This window comes from Bipolaris victoriae, assembly GCF_000527765.1.
Source record: "Bipolaris victoriae FI3 unplaced genomic scaffold scaffold_5, whole genome shotgun sequence".
In the NCBI taxonomy this organism is placed as follows: domain Eukaryota; kingdom Fungi; phylum Ascomycota; class Dothideomycetes; order Pleosporales; family Pleosporaceae; genus Bipolaris; species Bipolaris victoriae.
The window spans coordinates 306,962-321,507 of record NW_014575387.1 but is presented as its reverse complement, the minus strand read 5'-3'; the positions used below and the strand labels follow the sequence as shown (position 1 = coordinate 321,507).

General features: G+C 53.6%; 5 protein-coding genes across 5 annotated transcripts; 4 read left to right on the top strand and 1 right to left on the bottom strand.

The window, feature by feature from the left end:
• Nucleotides 1-3,917: 3,917 nt before the first annotated feature.
• Nucleotides 3,918-4,070, top strand: COCVIDRAFT_86195 (hypothetical protein; the record flags this gene model as incomplete). The annotated part of the gene is made up of 1 exon (XM_014706085.1): nt 3,918-4,070. A coding segment is annotated over one exon (153 nt), but the record flags the coding sequence as incomplete, so codon positions are not given.
• A 13-nt stretch (nt 4,071-4,083) lies between these two features.
• On the bottom strand, nt 4,084-4,251 carry COCVIDRAFT_86550 (hypothetical protein; the record flags this gene model as incomplete). Its single annotated transcript, XM_014706084.1, has 1 exon — nt 4,084-4,251. One exon carries the CDS (start codon nt 4,249-4,251, stop codon nt 4,084-4,086), a length of 168 nt encoding a protein of 55 aa, XP_014561570.1.
• A 2,456-nt stretch (nt 4,252-6,707) lies between these two features.
• COCVIDRAFT_33559 (hypothetical protein) lies at nt 6,708-7,098 on the top strand (the record flags this gene model as incomplete). The annotated part of the gene is made up of 2 exons (XM_014706083.1): nt 6,708-6,836; nt 6,886-7,098. The coding sequence occupies 2 exons, from the start codon at nt 6,708-6,710 to the stop codon at nt 7,096-7,098; spliced, it is 342 nt and encodes a 113-aa protein (XP_014561569.1).
• Nucleotides 7,099-13,698: 6,600 nt separating this feature from the next.
• Nucleotides 13,699-14,007, top strand: COCVIDRAFT_86666 (hypothetical protein; the record flags this gene model as incomplete). Its single annotated transcript, XM_014706082.1, has 1 exon — nt 13,699-14,007. A coding segment is annotated over one exon (309 nt), but the record flags the coding sequence as incomplete, so codon positions are not given.
• Nucleotides 14,008-14,280, top strand: COCVIDRAFT_86224 (hypothetical protein; the record flags this gene model as incomplete). The annotated part of the gene is made up of 1 exon (XM_014706081.1): nt 14,008-14,280. A coding segment is annotated over one exon (273 nt), but the record flags the coding sequence as incomplete, so codon positions are not given.
• Nucleotides 14,281-14,546: the final 266 nt, after the last annotated feature.

The following is a 14,546-nucleotide window of genomic DNA, read 5'->3' as shown; positions in this document are numbered from 1 at the left end:
GTTCACTTGGCAATAGTAGTTATAATCACCCGTTAGACAGATACCCATCTTTTTTTTTCTATATACATTTCTTCCTCTCTCTCTCTCTCTCTCTCTTCCCCCCTCTCTCCTCTCTCTCCTTTCTGCTTACGGCCACTTACGATAACCTTTTTTCCCCTTTTTTTCCTTTTAGAAGTCCAAGTCTATAAAAGAAGAAGAAAAAGAAGAAGAAGGATAAGAAGGGAAAAAAAGGGGGGGGGAAGGAACCAGGTCTGAGGTACATTTTTGTGATTTTTTTTGCTTGTAGAAAATGAGGTTAAGTCGGGAAGGAGAAGGGGGGGGAAAGGTTGAAGTCGGCTATTCACCTTTAGATATATGAAAGAGAGAGAGCGAAACTCGGACCGCCGCCGTCGTTGTTATATCGGTTGCTGTTACCTGTAAAAAAAGGTTTTTTTTTGCATCACTTAATATTTACCGAATAGCTGGGAACAAAGAGAAAGAAAAGGAAAATTATGATTGCAGAATAGTTTTGTTTTCGCCGTTATTATGGGCGTTGAAATGCATTGGGTAGAAAAGGTGACCTTTTTCTTTTTGCATTTGCATTTGCCCATGTTTGGTAAATACGGGATTCTTTGGGGATTTTACTTTACCTATGCAAGCAATTCTGCATTATGCTTGTGTTTTTTTTTTGTTTTCTTTCTGTCATAGGGTGGGATGGGTATGCATGCGTACAGCGCCACCGCTGTTTTTCTTTACACTCTCACTTTTCTTTTCTTTTTTCTCTTCATTTTTGGGGTTCAGTTGTTCAATTCCCGGTACTTCTTCTTCTTCTTCTTGTTTGTGGCTAATTCCTACGTATACACCTTCTTCTCGAGCAAAAGTAACTCGTAATAGGTTTACCTGTGTAAAAGGACAAAACGCCCCATACACACGAACATTAGTGTAAGTTCGAGGCCCCCAAAAAAGGGGGGCGTAAATGGAGAAGTGCAATTGATAAGAATTCTTGATGAAACTCGGAGAGTGACAGAAGGGGAACTTTTACTGGGTTGGTCTCGTCGCAAAGGCCGAATGAGGGTGGGCGTTGAAGATATACGGTCACGGGAGAGGGAATGAAAGCGAGTGGTGAGAAAAGAAAAGGATTGCCGAGAGGAGTAAGGAGCGAAAAGGGTAAACCAGCGTGTTGTTCGAGCGTCACGCTGTACGGGGGGGGAGGGGGAGGGGGAAAGCTAGAAGCACAAGACTAGTTCCTCTTTAGGACATAGTGGAGACAGGGCGTACGAGGTTAGACAGCGAACTCGGCAATCGAGCTTTGATCTGATAATACTAGCAGACTGTCTAGGTTAGGTTTAGGTTTTGTTTGCTTCTTTCTTTTTCCAATGAACCAACCAAACCTCATCTTTTGCCCCTTTGCTTTTATCGTCAGCCTAGCTTTTGGTTTTTGCTTTTTCCATCCAACGGTCAGCAATCCTGAATCTACAGTGCATACCCCACACCAGCCATTCCGATGTGTCGTCGCCGGACAGACTTGACTAAGGTGCGTGCATTACATGCATGCATGCGCGTAACATCTTCAGCTTATCTTTTTTTTCCCATTTTGTCCCGCTTTTTTGCAATGCGCCATTAGCGTCGCTCATATTTCCGCTTTCTGGGACTAGGGGGGAGAAGCAAAACTAGGTGGCGTAGCAAAAGGAAGTCTGTGGGACAGGGGAGACACGGTTCCTCTGGTTGATGACTTATCCCCCCTCACCCCTCACCCCCCTTCTTCCCTTGCCCACCATGCAACATGCAACATGCAATATGCAGACGCCATAGCCGTAGGTGGGAAACGCCAAAAGGACAGGTATTTCCTCCACCAATTCCTTGTTTCTCCGTAACCACTCATGGATACATACGGCTTGTGGCTACAGGAGTTCAGGCAGCGGGCAGAGCCAAAAACAAACATAACATCATAAGGCGGAAAATGGGGTGAATGTGGAGAGGATTGCGGGAGCAAGAGAGAAAAGGAAAAAGATATTCGTCAAAGAGTTCGGCCATGTAAGCCGACGTAAGTACTACGCATGAGACCACCATTCAAGTGGCTACTACGGGCGGTAGCTTCGGCAGAGCATAGAGAGCAATACTTGTATGATCTCCATTACGATATGTCCCTTTGAGGCTTCCTTCCTTCTTTTTTTCTTCCTATATGGCTGACGCTAGATGTGTGGACGCCGGCTTGCTTGTAGAGTAGGATTTGAGCAAGCCACTCATCGAGTATGATTGGTAGATAAAAAGATGGTGTTGGAGATCTGCGTTCTGGGCGTGATAAGTGTTAGGGCGTGTGGATGAGAATGGGCCAGTCTGGCTGATAGTCATCTTACAGAACAAGGCTGTGGCGAAGGAAAGCATAGTCTAGAATAGAGGACATTACACTGAGCAGAATACAGCCTGAGTGGCTTGAAAGTATCATTTGATATCAGGAGACGGCGAGGTCGTGTGGGCAAAGGGGCTTTTTGGCTTTGAGCGTATCATGAATGGATCATCCGCATGGATGCCCACGATTATACCGCATCCTGCCAAGTGTAGATGACCCTTGTATTATCCATGTACACATGGAAGTACATACGCCTAGTCTTCAAAAGCACGGTGCGTCATTCATACACTTTCTGTTTCTGGAGAAGGCGTGATCATGTGCTCTTTCTGAGAGGAAAGAGGCGCGTGGCTGCACGAGGGACTCGCAGAGGCAGCCTCAATTCGTCTCAACAAATAAGCTGTACAAGACGCAGACGCCTAGTATGATCTACAGCGCATAGCAGATGGTGTGTTACAGGGCGATGGCGATGCATAATGTGACCAAGCCGTCACAGATATTATAGGAGTCGCGACGATCAAATTGATTGCCTGCATGATTTGGATGCTCCTTGATCTTCTAGCACCGTATGAAAAATCGTAATCTCGCACAACCTCCATCCTCCGTTTGTTTTTAACTCCTCTTGGGTCAATATTCGTATCCAGTTATAATCAATTCAACAACACGGCGGCTGCATAGACTAGGAAGATAGCGCTCCAGTTTTCGACTCTGCAATGACCGATCAGCTGATCAAATACGATCTCCACATCCCAATGATACATCCCTTGACTAGCGGTCTGTATCTTGTCACCACTTTTGCGTTTTTCTCCATTGCAGCCTTGCTTCTCCAGCACCCCTGCCACGGGAACCGGCATGTCACTGGATTATGTTCAATGCTGTCTAGAACACATGATGGTCTGGGGTGGCGTTGTGTTGATGGCAGAGGAGCTTCATAATAGGCCTCCGGCTGCATGGATCCGTGGCCAGAATTGTCCATGTCTAAAACGGTAGGATAAGGCGATCACCGTGCAGCCTTATGCAGGTGACGCGGCACAGGTTGAGAATAGGAGTGGAGTAGAACTTCGGCGGAAACAGAATGAATGTAAAAGCGATTTCAAGTCCTGAAGGCGAATGGCAATGTCTGGTAGACAGATTGTGTGTCTCCAAGAACACAAGGCCATCCCGGCAAGGACAACATGGGTATGCAAGCGCTTACCTATGGCGTGTCGAGCGCAGTTGACATGGCCATGAGGTGGTAGCAATCCGGATCGACACAAGCGTCTGAGCCTTTCATCGGCCATGCCACCTATCATGTAGTAGGATCGATGACCACCACGAGCTTAAATGATTTCTTTTTGAAAACATCTAGAAGAATGGACATGGATGGCCATTAGAGCCACCAGGCGAAGGATTTGAGGATCCACCGGCGGCATTGAACAGTGGCTGGATGCCTGTGGACGCACAGCCCAAGCCTTGCTCGGGGCACATGGTGATGTCGTGCAGGTGAAAAAAAAACGCACAACCGTATCATGTTCGCGAAGGCTCTGAAGCCGTCTCCTTCGATGCAATCCACGTCTAGGAACGATCCTGTAGGATGATGGCATGGATGTAGACTCCTTCGTTATTGGACACACACACTACAATCGCACGGGTTCGTCCAATTGGCAAGGGTATCTTGCTCTTCGTTCCCCTCGCACTGTTGTGGATGCACCCATGTGCCAACGCCTCCGCCCGCCTGCGACAAAGATTGAATCAGCGCAACTGATCCGACTCATTTTTTACTCTCCCCACAGGCTAATAAATTGTTTCAGGAGCAGTGCGCATCCTTTTCTCTGTTGGTCTTGGGGGGTTAAAATAAGGTACGGACGCGGCCCGGATAGCGAGCCCCACAAAGAAATAGGAAGGTAGTGAAACCGTTGGTCCATGCACGCCCAAATGAGACACATTTGAAAGGCATTCATGTGTGTAAGTAAACATACTGTGCCAAAGCTAACGTATGTTTATGGATTCCATTTGGTGGATGACAGTGCTAATTCCAAAGCGTCGTCGTCGTTGCTGCTGTTGCTACAAAAGTGTATTACAGATTGCTGTTGGGGCCGACCAGTTCCGATCCAACGATCCATCACGAGCACGCTCTCGCCCATCTTTCCACATAAAATATCAAATGCCGAGGCACGACTGCGTCTGACTAAAGCAGGAGGATGGTGACCTTCCGACAAAAAGGACCGACCGACGGCAGAGTGACCTTTTTCCAACTGCGGAACACGCACTTGAAGGCGGAAAGGAGCATTAACCCGGTCAAGTCTTTCAAGGCCCGTTGCCCCGTAGCGTGTGCGGCACGCTATTGGGAAATTGCAACAATGATGACTGCCTATGGAAGCCATGGGTGCATATGCTGGTGACTAACAAATGGAATGCAGGCAACCGTGTCGATCGGATCCATCGCGCTGTTTAGCAACTGATACGAGCTACGCCTATGTACATCCAGGCACCGCAATGGAGACCCGAGGGCCGGCATGTTGAGACTGACTATCAAGCCATGTTGGAGGAGACACGGTCGTCCGAAGTGCCATGGGGAGACAATAATCGGCAGTGGCAAAGGTAAGTTGAGCAATGTTGAACTTGGACTAGCACTGGAGGTTAATGTTTGCATCGACGACTGTATTTGCTTGCTGTAGCATAAGGCTAACCTGGGCGAGAGTGTTTTGCATGGCCAGGCGGCTTGGATGTTTCGATGTCGTGCAGGAAAATATGCACGGCTAAGCGAAGTGATAGCTATCGGTTGGACGGTATCAGCAAAAATTCTAGAGGCTTACGGATCTAAGCTGCCGGGGCGAGCTAAGTATTGGTCATGCATCATCTGCCTGCAATTGATCGGCGCGACGTTTCTTCCACGACGATCCTGCGTTGGTAGTTAGCGTGGTTTTGAGGATGCACGAGAACCGGGGAATTGCTTCCGACGGCAGGGATGCAGTGTGAGTAAGTCCAAGGCTTAGCATTCATATGTCTCAACCACTTGGGTGGACTCGCTAATTCTGGCGTGAGACGACACGGGCGACGTACGTGTCTGGATAGCCGCCCATGGATATGGCTACCTGAGACGGCTGATGTGAGTGCCAGGATGTGACTTTGCCCGGGATAAGACATGTGTTGTTGTTGGCATTGCACGGTGTGGATGCAAGCAAGGGACGTGTTAGTTAGAGCATGCATTTCCGGACAGAAGAGCAGCGGCATGATATTGAGGCGACGGCTTTCAACTCAGCTTTGGGCTAGGGCTGTAAGCGTCCTGGCATGTGGTGTAACTTGTCAGGACACTGGGTCTGTACAACGACAGAAAACACTTGTGAAACTCTGTGGATAGCTGGCCCGGGCAAGAGTCGAAAGCTCAGGTACTCGGGCCGTTGGTCAGTTGCGGCATGCCGTAGTGGCTCTCTCAGGTGATGATGAAGTGGATATTGTGCATGGGCAAGTGATAGTGCAGAGAAGTGACCGGAAAGAGAGACATCATGGGCCAGTGGTGACCGTAAGAGGCTTGGAGGGCCATTGGTGCGTCCCAATTCAGCCATTTGTCGAGGCTCGCGTACAGGTAACCGACAGGAGAGCAAAAAAAGCAACCATAGTCTAGGACCACGCAATTGAGTGATCTTCGTTAGCGACATATGGCGTTAAAAGCTGGGTGGGATCATTATGCAAGTACCCGAAGAGCGACTACTGTAAGTAATGATTGTCAGACCATAAAGCCAAGCAAGTCCAGAGGGTCGAAAAGATCGCGAGGCAGGCAAGGCAAGCAAGGCATGCGAGTCGTTGCTCGTGACGGGGAGGACATTTGTGATGGGAAACGAGGTGGATGCCATGCTCTGACTCGGCGACATGTCCTGCAGAGTGACTAGCGGCTCCCAGAATATGTGTGTATGAGCATTTCCTGGCTAGGGGTCTCTGGTAGACGAGGTGCTTGGGAGAAAGCTGTGATCGGTCAAGCGTAGGAGTGCAGACAGGCCAATCAGGAGCGGGTCCGGATACCGAGGAAGCAGGACGAGGAAGGCGCGGGCACGGGACGTTTCCTCATGGGGAGTGGTAAATGAGGGTCGGCGCGCCTCTCATCGGTGAAGGGCCATGGAGGGCAAGGGTTTCGGCTGTGGTGGATAGGATGGCCGTTGAGCGAGCGCGTCAGAACGGCGCAGGTGAAGCCGGCCAGCTAACGCCACAAGCACCGTTGGGTGCTAGCCGAAACAGACGGACAAAGGGGGGAGGCGGGCGACAAAGTCAAGAGTGGCGAGGATTGCAAGAGAGGGAATGGCGGATCAGATTACCATGTGTTGGGTGAGGTGAGCAGGTTTGGTGCGGGCTGGACGAGTGATGTGGTTGTGGTTGTGGTGAGGGCTTGGCGCAGGCGGCAGCGGCTATGGCAGGAGCAGGAGCACGAGGAGCAGGAGCGGCTATGGCAGCCGCCACTAAACAAGGACAGCACGACAGCAGCGGTATCAGCATCAGCATCACTGTCATCATGGCCGTGTTTGGGCAGAGGGGCGAGGTTGATGGATCGGCTACAAGCAACCCCCTTTTTGTTGTTGTCGATGGAGTTTGCGGCGCCTTTGGGTGGGCGCCGCGGGAAGCCCACAGTTGGGTTCACCCGGTTGCAGCCGCACAAGCAGGTGCAGGAGGATGCTCATCAAACAAGCAAAGGAATGGTGGGACGGGCGGCGGACAGGCAAATTGGACTGGGGCAGCCTGTTGCGGGCGGGCGTGGCGGTGGGAGATGTTTGTGGAAAGGATGGTTTGCAGAGCAGGGCTAGCAGGGAGGGACGGTCACGTGACGAGTGGAGAGGTAACCATGGTGGTGGTGGTAGTGGTGGTAGTGGCAGGCTATTCTAGGCGACTGCGTGGCCGTGGCCGCTTGCCGCGGTGGGCGCACGACGACGGCAGGGCAGAGGCACAAGGGAAAACACGGGCGGGAGAAGCTGTGGCCGTGCGCAAAGAGGGTGGTAAGCCGCACGGGCAGCGTGGTGGGTGAGTAAGGAAGGACGTGTGCGGATGGATGGATGGGTGGATGTGTGGATGGGTGGATGGGGGGATGGGATAGGTAGACGTGTACAATGCGAGTTAGTGTATGCAATAGTATGTAGTGGTAAGGTATGTAGATGGATGGATGGGGAAGGGGGAGGGGAAATGGGAGGGGGGAGAGAAAGTGTGTTTACGTATGTATCATGTCAGTAGGTGAGGGAGTAAGTAAGGAAGAAGGTACGTATTCGCAGATGGGCAAAAGTACATGGATGGATTGATAGGTGAGTAGAATACAATACAGGCATACTAGTAGTATTACATGTACTTGGACACACAGACAGTGGCATGCTCAATGTCGCCCATCGGGCCGAGAGGAGACGAGACGAGAGGCTGACTACTTACTACTTACTACTAGCCAAGTACATTGTTACTTAGTTACAGAGAGGCACAGCACAGGCACAGACAGACACAGACACAGACACAGACACAGACACAGACAGGCAGGCAGGCAGGCAGCGCACGGCGACGAGGGGCGGCTTGGGAGCGTGTGCACAAGCAGTAAGTTCAGGCCCGCCCAACGGATCGCCTGCCGCCAGCCCCGAGCCCCTTGGCGGCTGGCACCCATGCGCGTCTGGCCTCCCGGCCGTAAAAGCGCACGGGGGTTCGAGTGTGGCGCGCATGGGTCCAAGGACGGGTTTAGGTCCCCGCTGCATGCCATCGCGGGTGGGTCTCCTGCTCTTCACATTGCAGCAGCGCGTTCCCCCGCAGCCAGCACAAACCAGTGCCAGGCCTACCTCCCAAGCCGCCCCTCGACCAGGGGGGCTCCAGCCGGTTCATCCTCTGCCTGGCCCGCGAGCGGAGCTGCACTGCATCTGCTCGAATCCCAGACCCTTTAGACTCTCCCGTGCGACTGTCTTCTTGTGCCACCCACCGCTTTCCTCTGCACAGCTCTCTCCTCCAGCCCGCTGACCGCCGCACCCGACCATATAACCACCGAATGCCATGATGGGCAGCGACTGGCATCCACGCAGGCACCCGCACCCGCACCAGCACCCAGACCCAAACAACTACGCCCATCGCTCCCTCCCCAGCTTCGCCGAGCTGACGTCGTCGTCGACCGACTCGTTGTTGCACCGCCCTCGCGACACTGTCCCACCTCCACCTCCGCCATCACTACCTCCGCCCCAACACCACCAACACCACCAGCACCACCACCACCACCACCAGCCCCAACCACCGTTATCCCATCCGCTGCCTCCAACCCCAATCGACCGTCCGGCTTCACGCTCCACTCCGCCCAACGGCCTTGCTTCCGCCGACTTTGCAAACCAGCCGCTCGCCGCAGACCGCGCTGCCTTTACTCCCATTAATCACGCGAGCCCTCACGTTAGGTAAGTCATGGCCTCTACTCTCATCTTTTCTCTCTCTCTCTCACATACCCAATGTCCTTGCCCCAACCGTGCTTACTCGTTTCCCCAGCCCCACAAACACTAGAGCACCTCCAGCTGCGCCCCAGCATCAGAGGTATTCGCAGTCATTACCACACACCACTGCTGCGCCATACAGTCCTCCACTGTCTACGCGGCCGCCTCAACCCCTGCACGACACGGCGCCGTCGCAACCACCAACTGTCAACTCCCGCCAAGACTCTGCAGTTGCTCAGCACCCCTACGACCACCCCAAGGACACTGAGCATTCTGTTCCTTCATCCGCCTTTTCTTTTTCCTATGTTCACCCTGCCATCGATAGCCGTCGTCAGTCAGCATCTCGCCCCGTCTCCCACCCTATCGGGCCATCTGCACCCCATTCCCCTCCAGGCGAGTCCCGCTTGAACCAAAGCCAGCCCCCTCCAGAAACCGGAGCAGCTGGCCTAAGAACGGTGCACCCTCCGCCACAGTCTACACCCGCTCAGTTTGCACCAGAACCCACTAGGTCACCACAACAGGGGCGAGTCCCTGCTGCAGCACCAAACTCGGACTCTGGATTCAGGAACCCCCTGCCTTCTCCCACTCTCGACCAGACCAACGGCGGTGGGCGACACCAACGCTACAACGTCCGCTTCAACACAGTCTACACTTCAGAAAACATGCCACCTAGCCAGAAACCCAGGAACGACCCTCCGCCGACGGCACCTCCAACAGCAGAGCTAGCTGAAGACCACAAATCGCCCTCGGAGCAGACTGTTACGCCATCAGTCGAGCCTGTCACTCCATCAGCGATTCCCCGACCACAGTCCCCTGAGGAGCAGCCGCCACTACAGCAGCAGAATGCTCCTCAATTAGAGCGATGCAAAGGATGCCAGGAGCCCTGGAGACGGCCGCTGCCTGGCGAAGACCAGTACCGACTGAGTTCGCCAGCACAAAACATGAGCGACCAACTGGCCTTGACACAGGACTTCATCAAGCGGCTAGAGAACCATGCCAAGTTTGCTGACGAGGCATATGCCACCTGGCAACGGAAACACCGGTGGTGCGTTGTGCAGCAGCCCACGAGCCCTCCTGCGACAGATGCTCCAGCAGAAGCACGCAGCAAGAGCGAGGAAGGGCACTCTCCCACCGAGGCTCCCGCAAGCCTGGTTTCGACCAAGCGCAAATCAGAAGTCCCCCACGAAGCTTCTAAGTATCGCAAAGTCAACAACTTTGAATCCCAATCTAACGTCACGCCGCCCGTTCGTCCTACTGCTCCGGCATAAAACAAGGGGCTTTTACCATGCCATCTACGATTATTCCTCACTGGAGACTCGAGTCTCTGTTTTGTTTGCATTCGCATCTGCATCTTGGCCGGTGTTTGTGTCTGCACAAGAGACGGCTTCCGCTATACCCCAACCCGGGCGTCGTACTCACTTTTTGCAGCTTGGCTTCTACTACTGGCACTTGGTTCTTTATTTTTTATTTTTTTTCTTTATATCAGAGGTACACTGCACAGAGGATCCGTGCTAGACGGACAGGAAAAGGACCGGCGTTGTCATTATCCCACGGTGTTTCCCTTTGCGGCGTGGTTCCCACCATCGCCACGGTCTCTCAGACGAGCGGCGTGTGCAGAGCGCGCCCGCCGATTTTGTGCGCTTCACGACGCCATGTATCCGACGCTGTACGCAAATAGGCCCTTTGGCATTGCGTTTTGCATCACCACCCTTGCTTGCAGGCGGGCCTTTTTCTTAGCGTCTGTAATATGTACCTACTGCACCTGTTGTTTACTGCACGGTATTGCCATATACCCAAATTCCAAGTCATGTTCAAAAAAGGCAAAAAAAAACATTCGCTTTCTCCCGCTCTTCCACTTTCCCCGTCCTCCCCCTTCTCCGTCTTTCCCGGAGGTCCCCAATGCATGGATTCCCAATTCCCGAGTGATGGCACCATTGCTCGGGCGTGAAACTCGAGAGCGTAATGAAGAAAAGGGCCCCAGTATAGGGTGGGCAAAACAAGGGTATCATTGGGTTGCGCCCGCCCCGCTGAAGAGGACCCGGTCAGTGTCAAAGCGGATCGGTACGAAACCCAAAGACTGATTGAGAAGGTAGGCGGCCGCTAGAACAAGGACGTGATTTTTTCCCTGTGGCTCGTACATAATCTCGATTCATGCTGGCAGGCTTGCCTTTGTTGGCCAAAAGGAGGATTGGTGGGAGTCGTTTTTTCTTGGTCCTGGCTCTTTTTTTTTTTGGAAAGACAGACAGGCAGAGCAAGGCTGGGCAGGGCAGGGCAAGCACGACACGAGGAAGAGAAAATCACAGCGGCAATTTCACACACTCAACAAAAAGCTCTAGCCATCGACATCATCCAGCGCCGCAGACACTAGGACGGGGCCGCAAATCACATGGTCGGAATTCCTTCCAGCTTACACTATGTGATTACCTGCATGACTAGCTACGCCCTTACATTGCTGGTGGAAACGGTATGGAATGACACGGCTGACGGCTGACGGCTGACGGCTGCCGAGCGGGGCTTCCCGAGTCGTCAACGCTGCTGAACTGGCGATGCAACGAATCACACCTGATCGCGCGAGCTGCCTACTTTGGTCAAGCGGAAATTTGCGACGGCGCCTGATATATATGTGTGTGAGTGTGAGTAAGTGGGTTTGTGCGTGTGTGTATGGGAGAAAGATAGGAGGTTAGCAGAAGCTATCGAGGGGAGGGGAGGGCAGTGTGACATGTGAGAGGGGCGGGTCGGTATTGGAGAGGGGCGCGGCAGATAATAGACAAGCGACAGGGACAAGCAAGAGAGATATCAATATGGCGAGAGAATTAGCAACATAGAGGGAGAAGAAGAATAGCCCTAGAGGGAAGCGTTTGGTAAGCAGTAGGTGTGCAACTAGTGGGTGAGGGGGGCAGGTGATTGGCGGGCTCGCAGGGAATTGGCAGGTGCTGATGCGGGGCGGGGCGGGCTGACGGAGATCTCTGGGAAGGGAAAAATCAAGGTTCACACTGGCGGCAGGGACAACGCACATAGTGGTTCGGCGGCAAGAGTCAACTATGACCTCATCGCCGAGTCGCGGGCTGGGGGGGGGGAGCAAAATGGCGGCAGTCATGTACCCTAGGCAAGACGTGGATGGAAAGAGGTTGATGCAGGCAGATACAAGCACGAGAACAAGCCCGGCGGACCGCGACCCATGGCCAGGAGAGGGTGGGAGGTGCTACTACACCCAAAGAAAACGGTTTTTGGCGCATGTTGCCACGATTCTCACGCGATTGTGTGCCGATCGCGCAGGTTAGCGCAGCGAGCCACGCATGCTCTGTACCTCGATGGGTGTTGCTACAGCAGGACCCATGGCGGGCGGGTGGTCGAGAGGTCGCTTATTTTGCACGCAAAGGGAACAAATGCGAGAAGTAATCCAGTTCCGAATTGCTGGGACTCTCTGACGGCAAGGGGTTGGAACACGGTTGCAACGTCTTTTTGAGCAGAGTGGTTAGTGACGATCACTCGGCGCTGGTAGCAGCTTCGGGCAATGCTGCGTATTGATTGCAGACGAGAGGTCTAGCGCGGCAGCCAAACTTTGTCGGGTCATGCTAACGGCTTGGGAATGCTCGTCAAGTCGCATCGCGCCTCACAGACAGTGGGGAGGGGGGAGGGGGGAAGGGACCGCAATCGGGCCGTAACGTGATTGCGCTCTCGCTGCTTGGGACACTCGGAGCTCGCTACCAATAGCAATGCCGAAGAGCTGCTGGCAGGCAATGCCGCGGCCTTGTCAAACTGCCGCTGACATGGCATGTCTGGCACGTGACTGGCTGGCTCGGCGCCGGTCCCGGCAGCACCTCTGCCCCTCTGCCAGGCAGCTGGTTCATACTATATAGTATGTAGTATACGTCGTCCTTACATGTGCGTATTATGTATGTATGTATGTACATACAGTAAGTACTACATATACATCACGCAGACGTTAGCAGCCACGTAGCACGCGTCGGCTGTCGAGCCCGTCGCTGCACGTCTTAATCTGCCATGCAACTCCAACGCTCTAGGCGCCCTGCCTGCACTGGCACCGCTCCAGCTCTTTCCCCATGCAGCGCACAGTATACCAGTGGCGTCCATTCCAAATTCCGCTTCCCCAGCTTGGCGATGCATCATCGACAACGGGAGGGCACAGACAGCACCCGTCCCCGTCGGCGAGTCAGGCCCCTGTCGAGCGCTAGCTGCTCCCGCCTAGCCTTGGTCCCGACCTGGCTTCCTGTCCCTGACTGGCGTCGCATCCAACTCCCACCACCTCGAGTCACGCCCGTCGGCCTGCTCCCTCCCACTCCCTCGCCCCTCGCCTCGCGCGGAACCTCACGCTTGACTCGTCAAAACTTGCAAACAACTGGGATCTGGCGGCCCCGGCTCACAAACTGCCGCTGCTGCGCGTCCCGGCCAATTTCTCCCGCCCTGCTGGCACGTGCATGACTCACGCTGCCTCCTCCCCCGGCTGCACACTGCCATTCCTACCCACCCCTCGTCCTGTGACAGCTGTCAATACTCAGGCCCTTTTATGCACCCGAGCCCTATCAGGCAAGAGACGGGTCCCGGCTGAATTGGGCCGACAGTTGCTGTAAATGGGCCATGCGCGCTCCATGATCATCGTCAGCGATATAGATTGAGATACATGGCCTTGCCATGCCCAGCCAGCCAGGCCACCGAGGGAAGACTGCTTCCGTCCCAAACCAGCCTTCTCCGCCTGCGAATCCTTCGCACCCTCACCCACCCAATCACACCCTCGCTCCTGAGGCATTTCTCACCGACCTGGCAAATGGGACGTTGCGAATTTCATCCTTGCCTTACGTTTTTCATTTTCTTGTTTGAGCCTACACCTGTCACAGCAGGACCAAACATCAAACACCAAGCATGCCATGCCAGTGTGGGACAAGGCTGTTGAATCGTTCCAGTCAATGACATACTTTGCTATGCGCATGTACACGACTTACTGACCGCATCGTAGGGAGTTGTCTCAGATACTACACACCCAAACACGGCCATGATTACCCAAATCACCATGGATGCACTACGTATCTATATGCAAAAGATATCGCGCCAAACCCTAGCCTTAGCAGCCTCATACATACACGCACACACACACACACACACACACACACGCGCGTTCTATTGCCTCACTACTCCGTTCCATTATTACCACGGCCCCAGAATGGCAATCTCAGCGTTTCAACCCGCCTCGGATCAGAATCTACAGGGTTCTCGCTTCTGACCGACTGGCTGGGCCTCGAGTCCGATGTATATTTGTGACGTGTTCTCCCCATGGCACAAATGCACATCTATATGTGTATGTGTGCGCAACATGTCCTGCTGCCATCCACATTCAGTCTCTATCTCGTCGCCCCGTTTTCCGCACGTCAATCTTCTACCACACTTGGCGACGGGTCGTGTTCTGGTTTTGACTCAACCCTGACCCTGGCGCCTTCTTCCGACAGGTCCGGAGTTTGGTTCCGACCTACACACGTTCACCCAGCGTTAGAGATGACATGTTGTGTCCATATCGGACCCATCGAAAACATCTAGATTATCTGGAATTATCGCGATCATCTAGATTTGTGTATCGCGATTAACCCGTTCTGACGGGTGGTGACGCTAGACCCGGCCCGCCGCCCAGCCTCACATACACGCACACGTACACCCATACGACTGGAAGAACGCCCCAAACTCCAGTTTTATTCCTGCCAAAACCACTTGCGTGAATGCTAATGCACGTCACAGCAACATGCCATCCCGCCCGCCGCCTGCACCGCCTCTTCTCAGTGTCCCCTAATTTGTATATGGGTTTATGT